Here is a 14,525-nt window from a genome sequence, read left to right as displayed (position 1 = left end):
AACAGCACCCGGCCAGTTGGCCTACGAGACACTAATTACATAATGGTACATTTAAAATATTTAACAAAAAAGAAAAGAAAAATTAGTTGTAACTTTGTATATTACTACACCCACACCCACACCCACACCCACACCCACACCCACACCCACACCCACACCCGCACCCATACACCCACATACACATCCGCATTAAAATCTCGCTCAAAGCATACAAATAGGTAAGCATACAGACAGGTAAGCATACAGGACGCTCACAGCAATCTCATGCAGGACATTCACAGCAGTCTCATACAAAACACTCACAGCAATCTCATACAGAACACTCACAACAATCTCATTCAGAACACTCACAGCAATCTCACACAGAACACTCACAACAATCTCATTCAGAACACTCACAGCAATCTCATACAGAACACTCACAACAATCTCATACAGAACCCTCGCAGCAATCTCATACAAAACACTCACGGCAATCAAATAGAACAAATAAAATAACAATCAATATCCATTGGGAGACAATTGTATAGACTGGACAGCTAAGCTTTATTTGGGTCCATTTTGTGGCCGTTTTCTCCAAACTGCGTGGCCATCTTCACAAAAGTTCGTGGCCCTTTTCACCAAATTGTCTGGGTCCATTATTGCACATGGCCATTTTCTCCTGCACCCGATCTACAGTGAGAACGCAGTAGGTTATTTCCTAAATGAACCTATGTTTTGTATGTTGCTGAAACGACACGTAGGCCTGTTGCCCTCCCACGCAGGCCTTACCAACAGGGAACAACAGTGAGTGAGTGAGTATGGTTTTACGCCGCCTTTAGCAATATTCCAGCAATATGACGGCAGGGGTCACCAGAAATGGGCTTCACACATTGTACCCATGTCGGGAATCGAACCCGGGTCTTCGGCGTGACGAGCGAACGCTTTAACCACCAGGCTACCCGACCGCCCCCACAGGGAACAAGAACTGCCCTAGCTTTAGACGTTGTTTACCAGCGTCACTCTCGACTCACATGCATTGTATGATCAACAAGTCTCTTCTTGTGTATTCACAGCAGCTGCGCATCACGTGTCTGTTCAATGCTCACAGACTTTGATGGTTTGAAGTGTTGGGGGCGTTGCCACCTTATGTCAGAGATCATAAAATATTTTATTGTCTCTGTTTATGCCCTATGTGTACTCAATAATGATGGAGGTAGTGGATCAAGTCAAACGAGTATTAGTGTTTGTATATTTATGGTTTTGTTCAATTCTGATGAAATACTTCAACCCGGAGAGCCAACTCGTGGAGTCTATGTATACATATTGTAGATCTATACACTCCCTTGTCAGCTCTATAAACGGAAACATGACACTTTTGATTTCAAATCACTTTGTGTGTCCGTCTGAACTATACATTCATGATGCATGTGTTTGTTGAATTTCTTGTCAAACTATTTGCATAACAAATTAATATAGTGATCAATGATTCATTTCATGATGACATGAAAATGTTATGTCAAATTAATATTTTAGCGGTTTTCCTAATCGACGGAGTTATCTTCCTTGAATGACTCTCTTAGCAGCGTCCTTGACATTGATAAGAAGCTGATGCAACTGCAACCATGTGAAATTTTCGCCGCTTCGCGATTTATTTAACTTACGATATACGTATACGTTCTCCAGTTCGTGGACTAGATTGTGTTATTTATATAAAGTGTCTGTGTTTGGTAACATTTTCAAGCAAGCAGTCATGGCAGATGAAGAGTTGGTGAGTAAATCGTGTTGGCCTGATGTCTGATCTGAACAATATGGCGGCGTCCATATTGAGCATTTTCGGGCACGTGCAGTGAATAGATAAAGTGGATTCTGTTATTTTCTAAACAGAATTGTATTCATGTCGATTAATCCATTGTGAGCAACATATACGCTGCTACTTTGTATCTAACGATGTTAAATTTTAAAAAATATGGATATGAAGGTAAGGTTTCGCAATCTGTTTACACGGTTTAGGCTAGATTAAAATGATCAGGCTGTTTCAGCCTCTTAAGTTAGTATCTTTATATCTTTGAACAACTCAAACAATACTGACGTATGGTTAACGCCTGTAATTGATAAGCTATACCAGCTAATGGCCACTGCATGAATAGTGAACAGCTGGTGACGACTCTGGTATAACACAGGGTTAGAAATTGGCACTAGTCCCATAGTCCTTGCCAAACTGCCCAATAGTAAAGGTATCCTAAGGACTAGTAGAATTTTGACATTTTTAAAGGTTTTGCTATATGCTATCATTATAAGGACTAGTGGACTGAAACTGTTAGTTTCTACCGCTGTAACATGTATAAATCGAGACCGTTGAGTTCCCTGATTCACACAAATTGACAAATGTCTATATTTAATAACAGATCATAGGTACAAACAGAGGCCATATACCAATATTGGTGTCAGGTGTGAAGGATATTTTCTTATTAAATGTTTGAGTTAGCAGTTTTCGTGCATGTAATTGTTAGCATGGTTAGACTTGCCACTCAACATGCTCAAATGACCAGAATCAGCAAAGTATTTCAAATATTTAATTTAATATTAACCCTGATGCATTTGCACAATTCCTCTCAAAGATGAACATATTGTGAGGTCCTAGAGTCATCACTTACTGATACTGTAGCAAATGACACAAAAATGGAGGTAGCAGATGGTATATGTCATATTTTTGTTAGTTATATTTGTTTGTTGGTTAACGCAGCACTCAGCAATATTCCAGCTGTATGACGGTGGTCTGTAAATAATCGGACCAGACAATCCAGTGATTGACAACATGAGCATCGATCCATGCAGTTGGGTTCGATTACATGCATCAACCAAGTCAGCGAGCCTGACCAACCGATCCCGTTAGTCGTCTCTTACGACAAGCATAGTCGCTTTTACGGCAAGCATGGGTTGCTGAAGACCTATTCTACCCCGGATCTTCAGGGGCCTTGTTAGTTTTTCCATTTACACTGTTCATATTCATTTTATGAATTTGTCTCTTCTCAAACCTTTTTAGCCATTTTGTGAACTATAGAAATAACTTTCCATTTGTCTTAAGTATTTCTCATTCTTGGCCCTTACGCAAAGACTGCTTGACAGTCTCTACAAATCAGTATGTGACGTCATCACTTTTGTGTGTACACACCATGCACACAGAATAGTTGTGGCAGAGAGCAGAAATGTATGTGCATGAAAATTGATAACCCAAGGATGCAGATTCTTCAGGATTTGTCAGTAATTGTTTGAAAAGACGGGTTTCCAGATTAACATTATTTATGGAGTCTGGACTAATAGGGTATCAGGATATGCACGTGACAAATGACCATACGGTTTAATAACATCAAAGGAACATAGCTTCAAATGACTGGTGAACAAATGATAATAAGTCAACCATAATCATTTCTTTCCAGCCCCTCTTTGATCCTAATTTGAAAAAGAAGAAGAAAAAGAAGAAGACTCCATTTGACCTAGATGCGGCCATGGGGGAGAATGAGAGCGGGGCAGCTGATGGAGCGCCCTCGGCTCCAGCAGAAGAGGCAGCAGAGGAGCCAGTGGAGAAACCAGATGAAGGTACGTGAAGTGTCCATAGTTTGAGATGCTGTTGACTCTTTTTCTTTTATCATTGTTGATTTTAGGACACCTTGGATCATGAGATACCACCTTTTTAAAATAAGGTGTTCTTTTCTTGGGTATGGCAAGGCTGTTGCAAGGCCAAGGGCAAAAAAATTATCTTTGTTTGTGCATATGCGACAAACCAAATAAAAAATATCTGATGCACTTGAAAACATATTTTGACGACTAAGAAATAAAAAATAAGTGTCAATCTCATTATGTTCAGCTCTTTTGCTCCCATTCCATACCTTTCTTTGTCAAGATCCCCATGCAGATCGGGGTTAGTTTGGCCAGAAGGATAGGGTGGTCAGGCTTGCTGACTCGGTTGATGCATATCATTGTGGTAACAACCAGCAAACAAGATCGGACAATCATTCCAACAATGTAAGCTGTCAGTTCCAAATGGAGTATGATGAAGGCAACACTACCACATATCACCAAGTACCTAGAATTAGGGGGGTTTCAAGGCATCCCCCCAACCCAACCAACACACAGAGATTACCATGAGCATGTAACATCGCAAATACCATGTCAACGAGGGAAAAGAAGTGATACAATGTGCGTTTTGTCTGTGGAAAACAAACACATTTTTATTGCACATGTTGGGATTATGTATGCACTGGTAATGTCCTTCATTCCAATTTGCTTTAAAGACGGAGTATATAAATAAGCATCGATTTTGAAGGTTTTTACAGGGAGTCGCTTTATAGGCATCAATATACAGTATGCTGTGGATAGTTTAGAATTTCTTTTTAAGCTGTGGTTAAATTGCCTCTAAACATGTTAAAACACTGTAGAAAGCAGTAAGTTAAAAAGTGTATAAAGCTGACATATGCTTTGATGATCAAAATTCTTTTTAATCATGGGACAGTGTTTGTTGAAAGTTGGCCTGATTATGGAGAGAGTGTAAGATAAAACAGAGATGTTCCTCATGAGAAGCACTACCAGTGATTTAAATGAGAAACCCGTGAAGATCTGGGTTAGTATAGGTCTTCAGCAACCCATGCTTGCCGTACAAGGCGACTATGCTTGTCGTAATAGACGACTAACAGGATCGAGTGGATCGATTACTCATGATGTCAATCACTGGATTGTCTGGTCCATTATTTACAGGCCGCTGTCAATTAGCTGGAATATAGCTGAGAGCGACGTTAAACAACAAACAAAAATAAAATGAGAATACTTCTACTGCTGGACGATGTGGACTGACTTCCAGATTCAGATTAAACTTGGATGTATCTACATCATGTTGTATTTTCAAATTATAGAGGTATTTGGGGGATTAAAGAAGAAGAAAAAGAAGAAGAAGCCATTTGACTTGGACGAAGTTGGAGAGGCTCTACCGGTAAGAGAAATAATTAGAATAACTTCATAAAACATCCTGTGTTTCCTCATACTCTATCATCACGGTATGGCTCAAATATTGCCGATGTGACACTCACTCACTCACTCACTCACTCACTCACTCACTCACTCACTCACCCACCCACCCACCCACCCACTCACTCACTCACTCACTCACTCACTCACATGGGTGAACGATACACTGATATTCTGATGCATCGCGATACTTGATCCACGATACGATATATGATAAACGTGGGCCCAGTTATCGATATGCCAAGATACGGAACGCAAATCTCAAGTACAGTGTTTCCTTGCTATTGTGCCCTTCAATTAATCGCTAACTTGGTTATAGCGCGGTAACGCATGGCTCCGCAAAACATACTTACATTTTTAATAAGCTCAGGTTTTATACTGACTGATATATTTTTTCCCAAATCTCAAAAAACATTATCAGCTGATCACCGCAAGCACATAACATCGGAAATACCAGTCAGCATAGTCAGCAAATCCAAACTGAAGTACGCAATTCAATACCATTGTTATACCATCTTGTTATTAAAACGTGTTCATTGTATATCTGGACTGTTTGTAGTATATTTTATTAATTTCATTCAAAATTTATATAATATTGTTTTCATTAAGTTAATTGAAATAGTGTGTGAAGTGATACAGCAACCACGGTCGGATTACTGCTTTTGACGCACTGAAACAAACTTTAGTTGCTAGAGAATGGATACATACATTAAAAAAGGCCATACTTTGTTTTGTTAAATGTCATATTTGTGGCAATTTGGCTAATATATGGCAACATAATGTTTTCGCAATCGAAATACATGTAGCGCGGGAAGTCCCTACGGTGACTGGTCAAATTGTTCCATACGTAAAAATATCCTGCAACAGCGATCACCAGTACCAAAATGCTACGCTTGTGGTTTTAATTATTATAAATATATATATAGTAAAAGCTGCAACTAAAGTAACGCGATATTGGAATATATTATTCCTGATAAAACAATAATTTCAGATACCATTTCTTCGACCATTGCATCAACATTCTTTGAAGTTGTATCACTTATTTTCTGGTGTTTGAACTTTGAACTGTTTTGAAGGAAAGTTCCACTTTGAAGCTTAACTACTTCAGTAGTCATGTTATTATAATATAATTTTGACAGTTCCATGAAAGATTCAATCTTGACATGCTTTAAGTCTTGTTTTTTTATCATTGCGTAAACGTCTGAGACCTGCATCACTTCGGGCTTTCCTCCCACATTAAGCTGACACACCGTGATGTAACTGGAATACTGTTAAAAGCGGCGTTAAACTCAACTCACTCACTCACTGAAGTGAGCGCTGTGTGTAATGGTCTTAACATCAAGGCGCCAGAACGAAGCAATGGAATCATGAGCCCCAATCAACAGTGTTGTATCGAGGGTTGGCTTCTGTTGCATCAGTTTGTGATTGCATCAGATTGTTTGGTCCATATAACTGGGAGTAGCACAGCACAACTTCAACACTTGTACAGCTTGTAACACATTAGAGGGATAGAGACAGAACTGGATAAAAGTGATAGGAAATAATCAAGGTGTTTGTATTTACAATGAAGGTGAAGAAGAAAACATGCTTCTCGGTTTGTATTGTCGGATTGGTTCATTTATTTTGGGGGTGTTTGGGTTTCTTGTCAGTTAACAGTTACCATCAAATGACCTGGCAAAGTTGATGTGTTCATGAATGGGTCAGCCTTGAGTGAAAATATTAACTTTTCAGTTGTTAGATGAAATAAACATGTTATTTGACAAGAAATAATGACTGTTCTATTTATTTGTATTTTCTTTCTGATCTTTTCGATCATGGCCTAAACATGCTAAGATGCCTGACATAAAATGTTATTTCCCTCAAGTAACTTTGATTTCATCATGTTTGTTTTCAGATAAATATAGCATTTTGTCACCAATTTGGGATGAAATACTAACATGTTATATATTGTTCTGAATAAACAGTAAACTGACAAGATAATTATTTTCTGTGAACTATGAACCATGATTTATGAAGATGGACATGGTACATGTAATGAAATGTATCACTTTGTGTGTTTCGCAAGAAATATGTTTGAAAAAAGTAGGATTTTAATTGATATTTTTTCAGTAGTCCTTATATTGCCATGATGAGATCATGTTGAACATGCTCAAGAAAGCCAAAACAATGTCTAAAGTATGAAAAATATGGTTATTATTAATTTAGATAATGGTAGTTGAAAAATGGTTGGTCATGCAAAGATAAGGTTAAGATATATACATGATATATGGTACTAGACACCTATTGTTACCAGCATATAAATAGAAACCCTGGACCAGACAATCCAGGAATTCACATCAGGAGCACCGATCTACACAATTGCCATACAATGACATGCATCAACCAAGTCGTCCAATCTGACCACCCGATGAGTCGCCTGATACAACAAGCATGAGTTCATGAATAGTGAGTGAGTTGGGTTTAACGCAGCTTTTAACAGTATTCCAGTTATATCACGGTGTGTTAGCTTAATGTGGGAGTAAAGCCCGAAGTGATGCAGGTCTCAGACGTTTACCACTTTGGTGAAACCCACGATCACGGGTATGGTGCTGACAAACCTAGAAACATAATCAGGGCGAACCGGGATTCGAACCCACAATCAAATGTTTCTGGCGTGCCCAAGGGATGCAACTCTGCACAGCGAATCGCGGCGCCTTAGACGACTGGGCCACCCGTGCCCCCTAGTTCCTGAATAACAATTGTGAGAAAATCTGGCAATCCATCAAACAACCAGATGGAATATAGTTAATCTTATTCATAATATCAAAGCCTTTTAGTTGTTAGTACCCTGAAAGTCCAGAGTAGAATCGATCTTTCGTAAACCATGCTTGAGGTTTGCTTGTCGTGGCGACTATTGCGATCGGGTGGTCAGACTCACAGACTTTGTTGATGCATGTCATTGTACCCAATTTTCGTGGATCTATGCTTATGATGTCAATCACTGGATTGTCTGGTCCAGACTTGATTATTTACAGACCGCCATCATATAGCTGTAATATTGCCGACTGCGGTGTTAAAAAAACAAACAAATATGTACAGATCCTGTAACCATGGTTTCACTTTCAATGAGTTGAATGACCTGTTTCTCCAGCAGGATGGTGGCGAGGGAAGCGAGGCCCTGGGGCAGAACGAGGGAGACGAGGGTGGGGCTGAGGATGAGGCAACAGATGAAACATTCTCCCTGGACTTCTCCATCAAGAAGAAGAAGAGGAGGAGGAAGAGGGTGGACTTCGGGGAGCAGGGCGTAGAGGAAGATATGGAGGATGGTGAGTACATACATGAATTATGATTTGTCAAAGGAAAAGAATTTGAGCTTTTTGCCGTTGGATGAGTGAAACATTGACTTGCTTGGCAGACTTTGAAATAGAGCAATTAAGGTGCTCTAGAATAGAATTCAATTACAGAAGTCCTCCAAGACCCCAGGATTCCAATTTTGTGAATTGAATCATTTAAAATTCATAGTTCCATATCCAGGACAATGTTTTTAGTTGATGTCCTTATATGTCATCAGTATTCAGGCGAGGAAATGTTTCATTACTGTGATTTTAATTCATATTTACATAAGTTCTTATCCCTACTTATGGAATGATCAAGGGGACAGAACTCTTTCTAAGACGTCGGGGCTCGTGTTGCTTTGGTGAAGAGGGATAAATTTTGTGATACTCTTACAGAGGAGACGAACGACAAGGATGGAAAACTAGGAGACACCAAATCCTGGATTGGTTCTGACAGGGATTATACATATGATGAGGTGAGGTTAGACATGATGCAGGCTTCTTTTTCACTTCCAGTATGATCAACCTTTGAAAAGACCGCCTCCATGGTCTTGTGGTAGAGCATCTGCCCAGAGAGACGTTAAAGATGGTACTTATTGTTACTCTGTCTGGCGCTCGACATTAAGGGGCTAAAACAAGGAATGGTCGGCTCGGAGTCAGTATACTGTGTCTGAGTGGGGTATTCATGTTAAGCTGCGGCATGGTATCTCAGTGAGCTAGCACTATAAGTCGGCATCAGTCCGGACTAGTACAAGCAGCCACACACACACGTGCACACGTCGCTATATAAGTGCAATAATCTTGGACACGATTTTAAACCCCATCTCACTTCAACCTTTGAAAATGTACTTATGAAAATGAATAAAACACCTTTACTTTAAACACTTACCTTGAATAAAGTAACCAAGAACTCCTTTTAATCAACTGTATTTTAAGTCTTAAGATTTGAAATTATTTGTTAACTTTAAGTTCATTTATGTTTTCAGCTTCTGACGCGGGTATTTGACATAATGCGGGAGAAGAACCCGGACATGGTTGCCGGGGAGAAGAAGAAGTTTGTCATGAGACCACCTCAGGTGCTGAGAGTAGGCACAAGAAAGAGTTCCTTCGCTAACTTTGCAGATATCTGCCGATTGTAAGTACATGTACACTCTCACAGATAAGTGTCTGCAGGAACTAAAATAACTCCAGTTCTATCACAATTCTGGGGGCATGGGTGGCCCAGTCGTCTAAGGTGCCACGATTCGCTGTGCAGAGTTGCGTCCCTTGGGCACGCCAGGAACCTATGATAGTGGGTTCGAATCACAGTTCGCCCTGATTATGTTTCTAGGTTTGTCAGCACCATACCCATGCTCGTGGGTTTCACCGAAGTGTTAAACGTCCGAGACCTGCATCACTTCGGGTTTTCCTCCCACATTAAGCTGACACACCGCGGTATAACTGGAATACAGTTAAAAAAGTGGCATTAAACCAAACTCACTCACTATCACAATTCTGTCTGATATGTGGTCTGGTTGACGTGTCTCATCAATAATTGATGTGCCTCAACCATACCTGATTATTTACAGATCAGAATATTAAGCTTGAATGGGACACGGTTGCATAAAACAACATTCCCTCACCAACTTACTGGTTTGGGCTGAAGGATTGTCTGGGATAATATTGACATGTTTTGTGACAGAAATGTGCATTTCTTGTTTCAGATTACATAGACAGCCGAAACACGTCCTTGCCTTCTTGCTAGCTGAGTTGGGTACAAGGTGAGTTGCTTGGCAGATACACTGTTTGTTTGTTTGTTTGCCTGACCACCTGATCCCATTAGCAAGATTAGTTGCCTCTTACGACAAGCATAGTCGCCTTTTACGACATGGGTTGCTGAAGACTTACTCTACAGGGCTTGACATTCAGGGGGTTTGCTGCTGTAGTATTGGAATCTAGGGACCCCCTAGATGTCTTTTAACATTAGGGTTATGAGGAGGGCACCGAACTTAATGCTTAGTAGCAAACAATGCTGCACACAAGGCTAATGATGTGATGAATTAATCATTTAGCAGAACCAAGTAGTAAGACACGTTTTAAGTTCCACCATCAGACACTCACCACCATGAGAAGAGTGTTCCTTCCTTTCACTGACTGGGTGAATCTATGATTGTGGGTCTGAATCTCGGTTCGCCCCGATTATCTTTCTAGGTTTGTCAGCACCATACCTGTACTTGTGGGCTTCACCAGAGTAGTAAATATCTAAGACCTGCAACACTTTGGGCTTTCCTCCCACATCAAGCTGACACGCTGTGATATTACTTGAATACTGTCGTTAAACTCACTCACTCACTCACTCACTCACTCACTCACTCACTCACCCACCCACCCACCCACCCACTCACTCACTCACTCACTCACCGACCGACTGACCGACTTACTCACTCACTCACTCACTCTTGCCAGCACCATATGGGTGTGTTTCACCAAATGAAGAGGTGTACCGGTACACCCTGAATCCCCTTTAGGGATTCCAGGTTAGTATTGGCTGCAGCAGTCTATGCTGGTTGTCAGAGGCCACTCAGTTGATCACGTCATCAGACCCGGTGGCTTCATGTTACCGTTCCCCTAGGGATTGTTGCTCATATTGTTAATCACTGGATTGTCTGGTCCAGACTTAATTGTTTACAGGCTGCTGGAATATAGCTGATTGTGCTGTTAAACAACAAACAAACTAGGTTTTCCTTGCAGAATAAGCTGACACATGATATGACCAGAACACTATTCAAACCAGTGGTAAGTCTCATGTGGCAATACTGGTTTAGACATGATAGACTTGCATTTGCATTGGACACATTGGCTAGTTGTTTAGCCTGTGTTCCACAGAGGGAGGCGGTCGGCTAGCCTAATGGTTAAAGCATTCGCTCGTCACAGCGAAGACCCAGGTTTGATTCCCGACATTGTTACAATGTGTGAAGCCCATTTCTGGTGTCCCCCGCTGTAATGTTGCTGGAATATTGCTGAAAACGGCGTAAAACCATTCTCACTCACCCAAAAGATGTGGATCATAATTAAAAGGACACAAAGTACAGTGTCATTTAAAACCGATTTGAAATAAGATTGTTTTATAACCCAGTATGTTGATCATATATTCTCTGTGAATGTTTCAGCGGATCTGTTGACGGCAACAACCAGCTCATCATTAGGGGGAAATATAATCAAAAACAGATAGAAAATGTTCTTAGGAGATATATTAGTAAGTACAGTGTGATGTTTGAATGCAATAATGATCTTCTAGATAGAAGTGTTGAAATAACACAAATAATTTTGCAATTTTCCTTTTTGTAATGACATTTAATGTCCTTCTTGTATGGACATAAATATCCAACTGTCATAATTACAACTGGCTTAATCCATGCTTAATTAGTGGTTAAATAATACTAGATTTTAGAGACCCTTCTATTAATTTCAGTATCCATCAACTATTAATGTAAAATTTCTATATCAGACCTACCACTTAACTCAGTATATTGTTTAAAATAGTGAAACCTAATCATGTTAGTAGTTGTGACAGTATTCTTATAGCACTTTGGTCCGATATTTGTCTCAACTTATTAAAATCTGATCTTTTACTCCTACACCATATTTCTCAGCACGCCTCCTTAGAGGTGAAGCCTCAGCGACATTTGATCGCCCGGGGCGGTCGGGTAGCCTAGTGGTTAAAGCGTTTGCTCGTCACACCGAAGACCCGGGTTCGATTCCTGACATGGGTACAATATGTGAAGCCCATTTCTGGTGTCCCCGGCCGTGATATTGCTGGAATATTGCTAAAAGTGACGTAAACCCATACTCACTCACTCACTTTGATCGCCCAGTCAGCATGAAGGATGCGTGGGTTCAGATGTGAGCTTTGTCTCACAACTCAGCTTCCTTTTTTTTACCACTTTTTTGGAAATTTAGCTCTGAGCAATAGAAAAATGCCACAGAACACAAATATAACCAGAAACCACCGGGTGTATGAAATATCTTCAACAATATAATAGTGTTAACTTCTTTGATAGGCATTTAGAAGTTGGGAGTACTAAGGAAGGATAAGAATTTATGGATGAATAACTTCTTTGTTACAATTAAGAGCGGCGTTTCGGTGTAGGTTCTAGGTGTCACTTGCTTGATAACGGTGTTAGAGCCTACATCGAAACGTCGCTCTTAATTGTAATAAAGAAGGTAATCATCCATAAATTCTTATCCTAACTTAATATAATAGTGCGCCATGACAATTTTTTGCAATATTTCGAGTGTATCGTCGGATCATAGGTTTTCAGACATCATACGTTTTCGGACAGCCATGGTTATCACAATTAATCCTGCAATTACAAGGCGTTTGGCGTCACACAGACATTGTAAATACTAAGATGATGACCTGTCTTTAAGGTAAAGTCGTCTTTTTTTAAAGTCGTGATGCTTTACTATTGTTCTTGTGATTAACGAGAAAATTACAAATTTTTTCTTAAGCGTCCGAAAACTTAATACACTGGGATATATTCAATTTTGAGAGACAGAAATCAAATATGCTTGTCTGAATGCTCTTCTCTCTCATAACTGATAATCTGGAAGCCTTGATGCTGATTGGATGATTAGAAACCGATGTAGGTGTCCTCATGTCTTCGTGCAGAGAGTTATCGTGTCAGAGTAAAAGATTATATTGTATTCATCTCAAACAACAGATAACTTTGCATATGTTTTATGACACAGCACTTCACTGTATAATGTTTATCACTTGTATGTTTTTTTTGCAGAAGAGTACGTGACATGTCACACTTGCCGGTCGCCGGACACGCTGCTACAGAAAGACACACGGTTGTTCTTCCTGCAGTGTGAAACATGTGGATCGCGCTGCTCTGTGGCCAGCATCAAGTCTGGCTTCCAGGCCGTCACGGGCAAAAGAGCAGCTATCAGAGCCAAGACTACCTAGACGACTTGTCTTCTTTATGTGGAGTACAGAGGTGTTATGCATCATGTTGTAAACAAGTTCACAGATTCTTCCATATATTCTCGGTGAATGGATTGTGAATTTGATATTTGAGATCCAAATATCCGGGGCTAAGACAAGTCCAATAAGAACAGAATGTGTTGGAACACCATTAAAACTATGTTACTTTTTGGTAGACAGTGTGACAGGTTCCTCTTTGACTTAATGGACAGTGTATTTGGATTAAATGAGATTCATTGACTTTGGAAGGCTATTACAGTAAGGTCACGAGCGAAGTAAAGAAAATCTAGTTCTGATCAATGCCAAATGCAGTATGATGTTGGCCTGTATTGAAATGAACATTCAGGTGAAGGAATTCCTATTTAATTGTCAGCTGAGACGTCAGTGTCGAACTGTTCGTCAAACCACTTGTGACTTAACCATTACATGAGGTTCCTTTGTTTTTTTCTGAATCAGTATATAATTAATAACCAGTTTTGATGAATATCATGTACATAAGTGTCAAATTAGAATTTTTATCATTAAGTATAGGGATTTGATGGCTAATGTTAGTATTTTTTAGTATAAACGTCACATTCACCTCAACTGTGGATATTCCTGAATGTTGTAATATTTCATCTGTAATATCTCATCAATGATGTACATACCTGATGATCAAGCCGTATGTGCAGTGTACATGGTGCAATTGTACATTGTGAATACTGTACAGTGTATGACATCCCCCTGACGGGAGGGACTATCTCAGCACTGTCCATGCTTGATATAATAAATAGTTAATGTTGGTTCAATTTGTTCACTTTATTTTCCCTGATATCTTGAGATGAACTCTTGGAAGGCACAAGGTCGTATTTGTATTTCTTTTCTGTGATTCGTGAGGGTGGGGTTGCCTTAGGTATCGCAGTTCACCGTGCAGAGTTGCGTCCCTTTGGCATGCCAGAAGCCTATGATCCCGGTTTGCCCTGAATGTTTCTAGGTTTCTCAGCACAATGTCTGTGCTGACACACCATGATATTGCCTTGAAAACTGCTCAAAGCAGTGTAAAATTCTACACAGTGCCATCACCAGTCTAGCGGCACTAGAACATCACAAAATATTCCATATCAGTCCACGTTGTTCCAGAAGTGTACACATCACACTAGCATCTAAATATAGTAACTTCCTCAAAACTGCTGACATTAATTATTACTACATTCCTGAGAACTAATCACTGTCCAAATAAGTTCAATGAGCCTCTACTAGGG

General features: G+C 40.0%; 1 protein-coding gene across 2 annotated transcripts; it reads left to right on the top strand.

Annotated features, from left to right (window-relative positions):
• The first annotated feature begins 1,559 nt into the window (after positions 1-1,559).
• LOC124137968 (eukaryotic translation initiation factor 2 subunit 2-like) lies at positions 1,560-14,066 on the top strand. Of its 2 annotated transcripts, none has more exons than XM_046504436.2 (9): positions 1,560-1,750; positions 3,420-3,579; positions 4,890-4,966; positions 8,135-8,306; positions 8,712-8,791; positions 9,302-9,450; positions 10,019-10,075; positions 11,465-11,550; positions 13,091-14,066. In XM_046504436.2, the coding sequence occupies exons 1-9, from the start codon at positions 1,733-1,735 to the stop codon at positions 13,264-13,266; spliced, it is 975 nt and encodes a 324-aa protein (XP_046360392.1). In that variant the 5' UTR covers positions 1,560-1,732; the 3' UTR covers positions 13,267-14,066. The 2 variants fall into 2 exon arrangements, with proteins under 2 accessions (XP_046360392.1, XP_046360390.1); XM_046504434.2 differs by having other exon boundaries at positions 8,132-8,306.
• Positions 14,067-14,525: the final 459 nt, after the last annotated feature.

This window comes from Haliotis rufescens, unplaced genomic scaffold (genome assembly GCF_023055435.1).
Source record: "Haliotis rufescens isolate VD_foot unplaced genomic scaffold, xgHalRufe1.0.p SCAF_17, whole genome shotgun sequence".
In the NCBI taxonomy this organism is placed as follows: Eukaryota; Metazoa; Mollusca; class Gastropoda; order Lepetellida; family Haliotidae; genus Haliotis; species Haliotis rufescens.
Note: the sequence above shows the minus strand (reverse complement) of the source record. Positions and strands in the feature narration are given on the sequence as shown.

Bases quoted from the DNA above. Each gene is read 5' to 3' on its own strand.
- LOC124137968 (XM_046504434.2), top strand. The intron at 10,076-11,464 runs GTGAGTTGCTTG...TGAATGTTTCAG, and splicing joins CTAGCTGAGTTGGGTACAAG to CGGATCTGTTGACGGCAACA. The intron at 11,551-13,090 runs GTAAGTACAGTG...TTTTTTTTGCAG, and splicing joins TGTTCTTAGGAGATATATTA to AAGAGTACGTGACATGTCAC.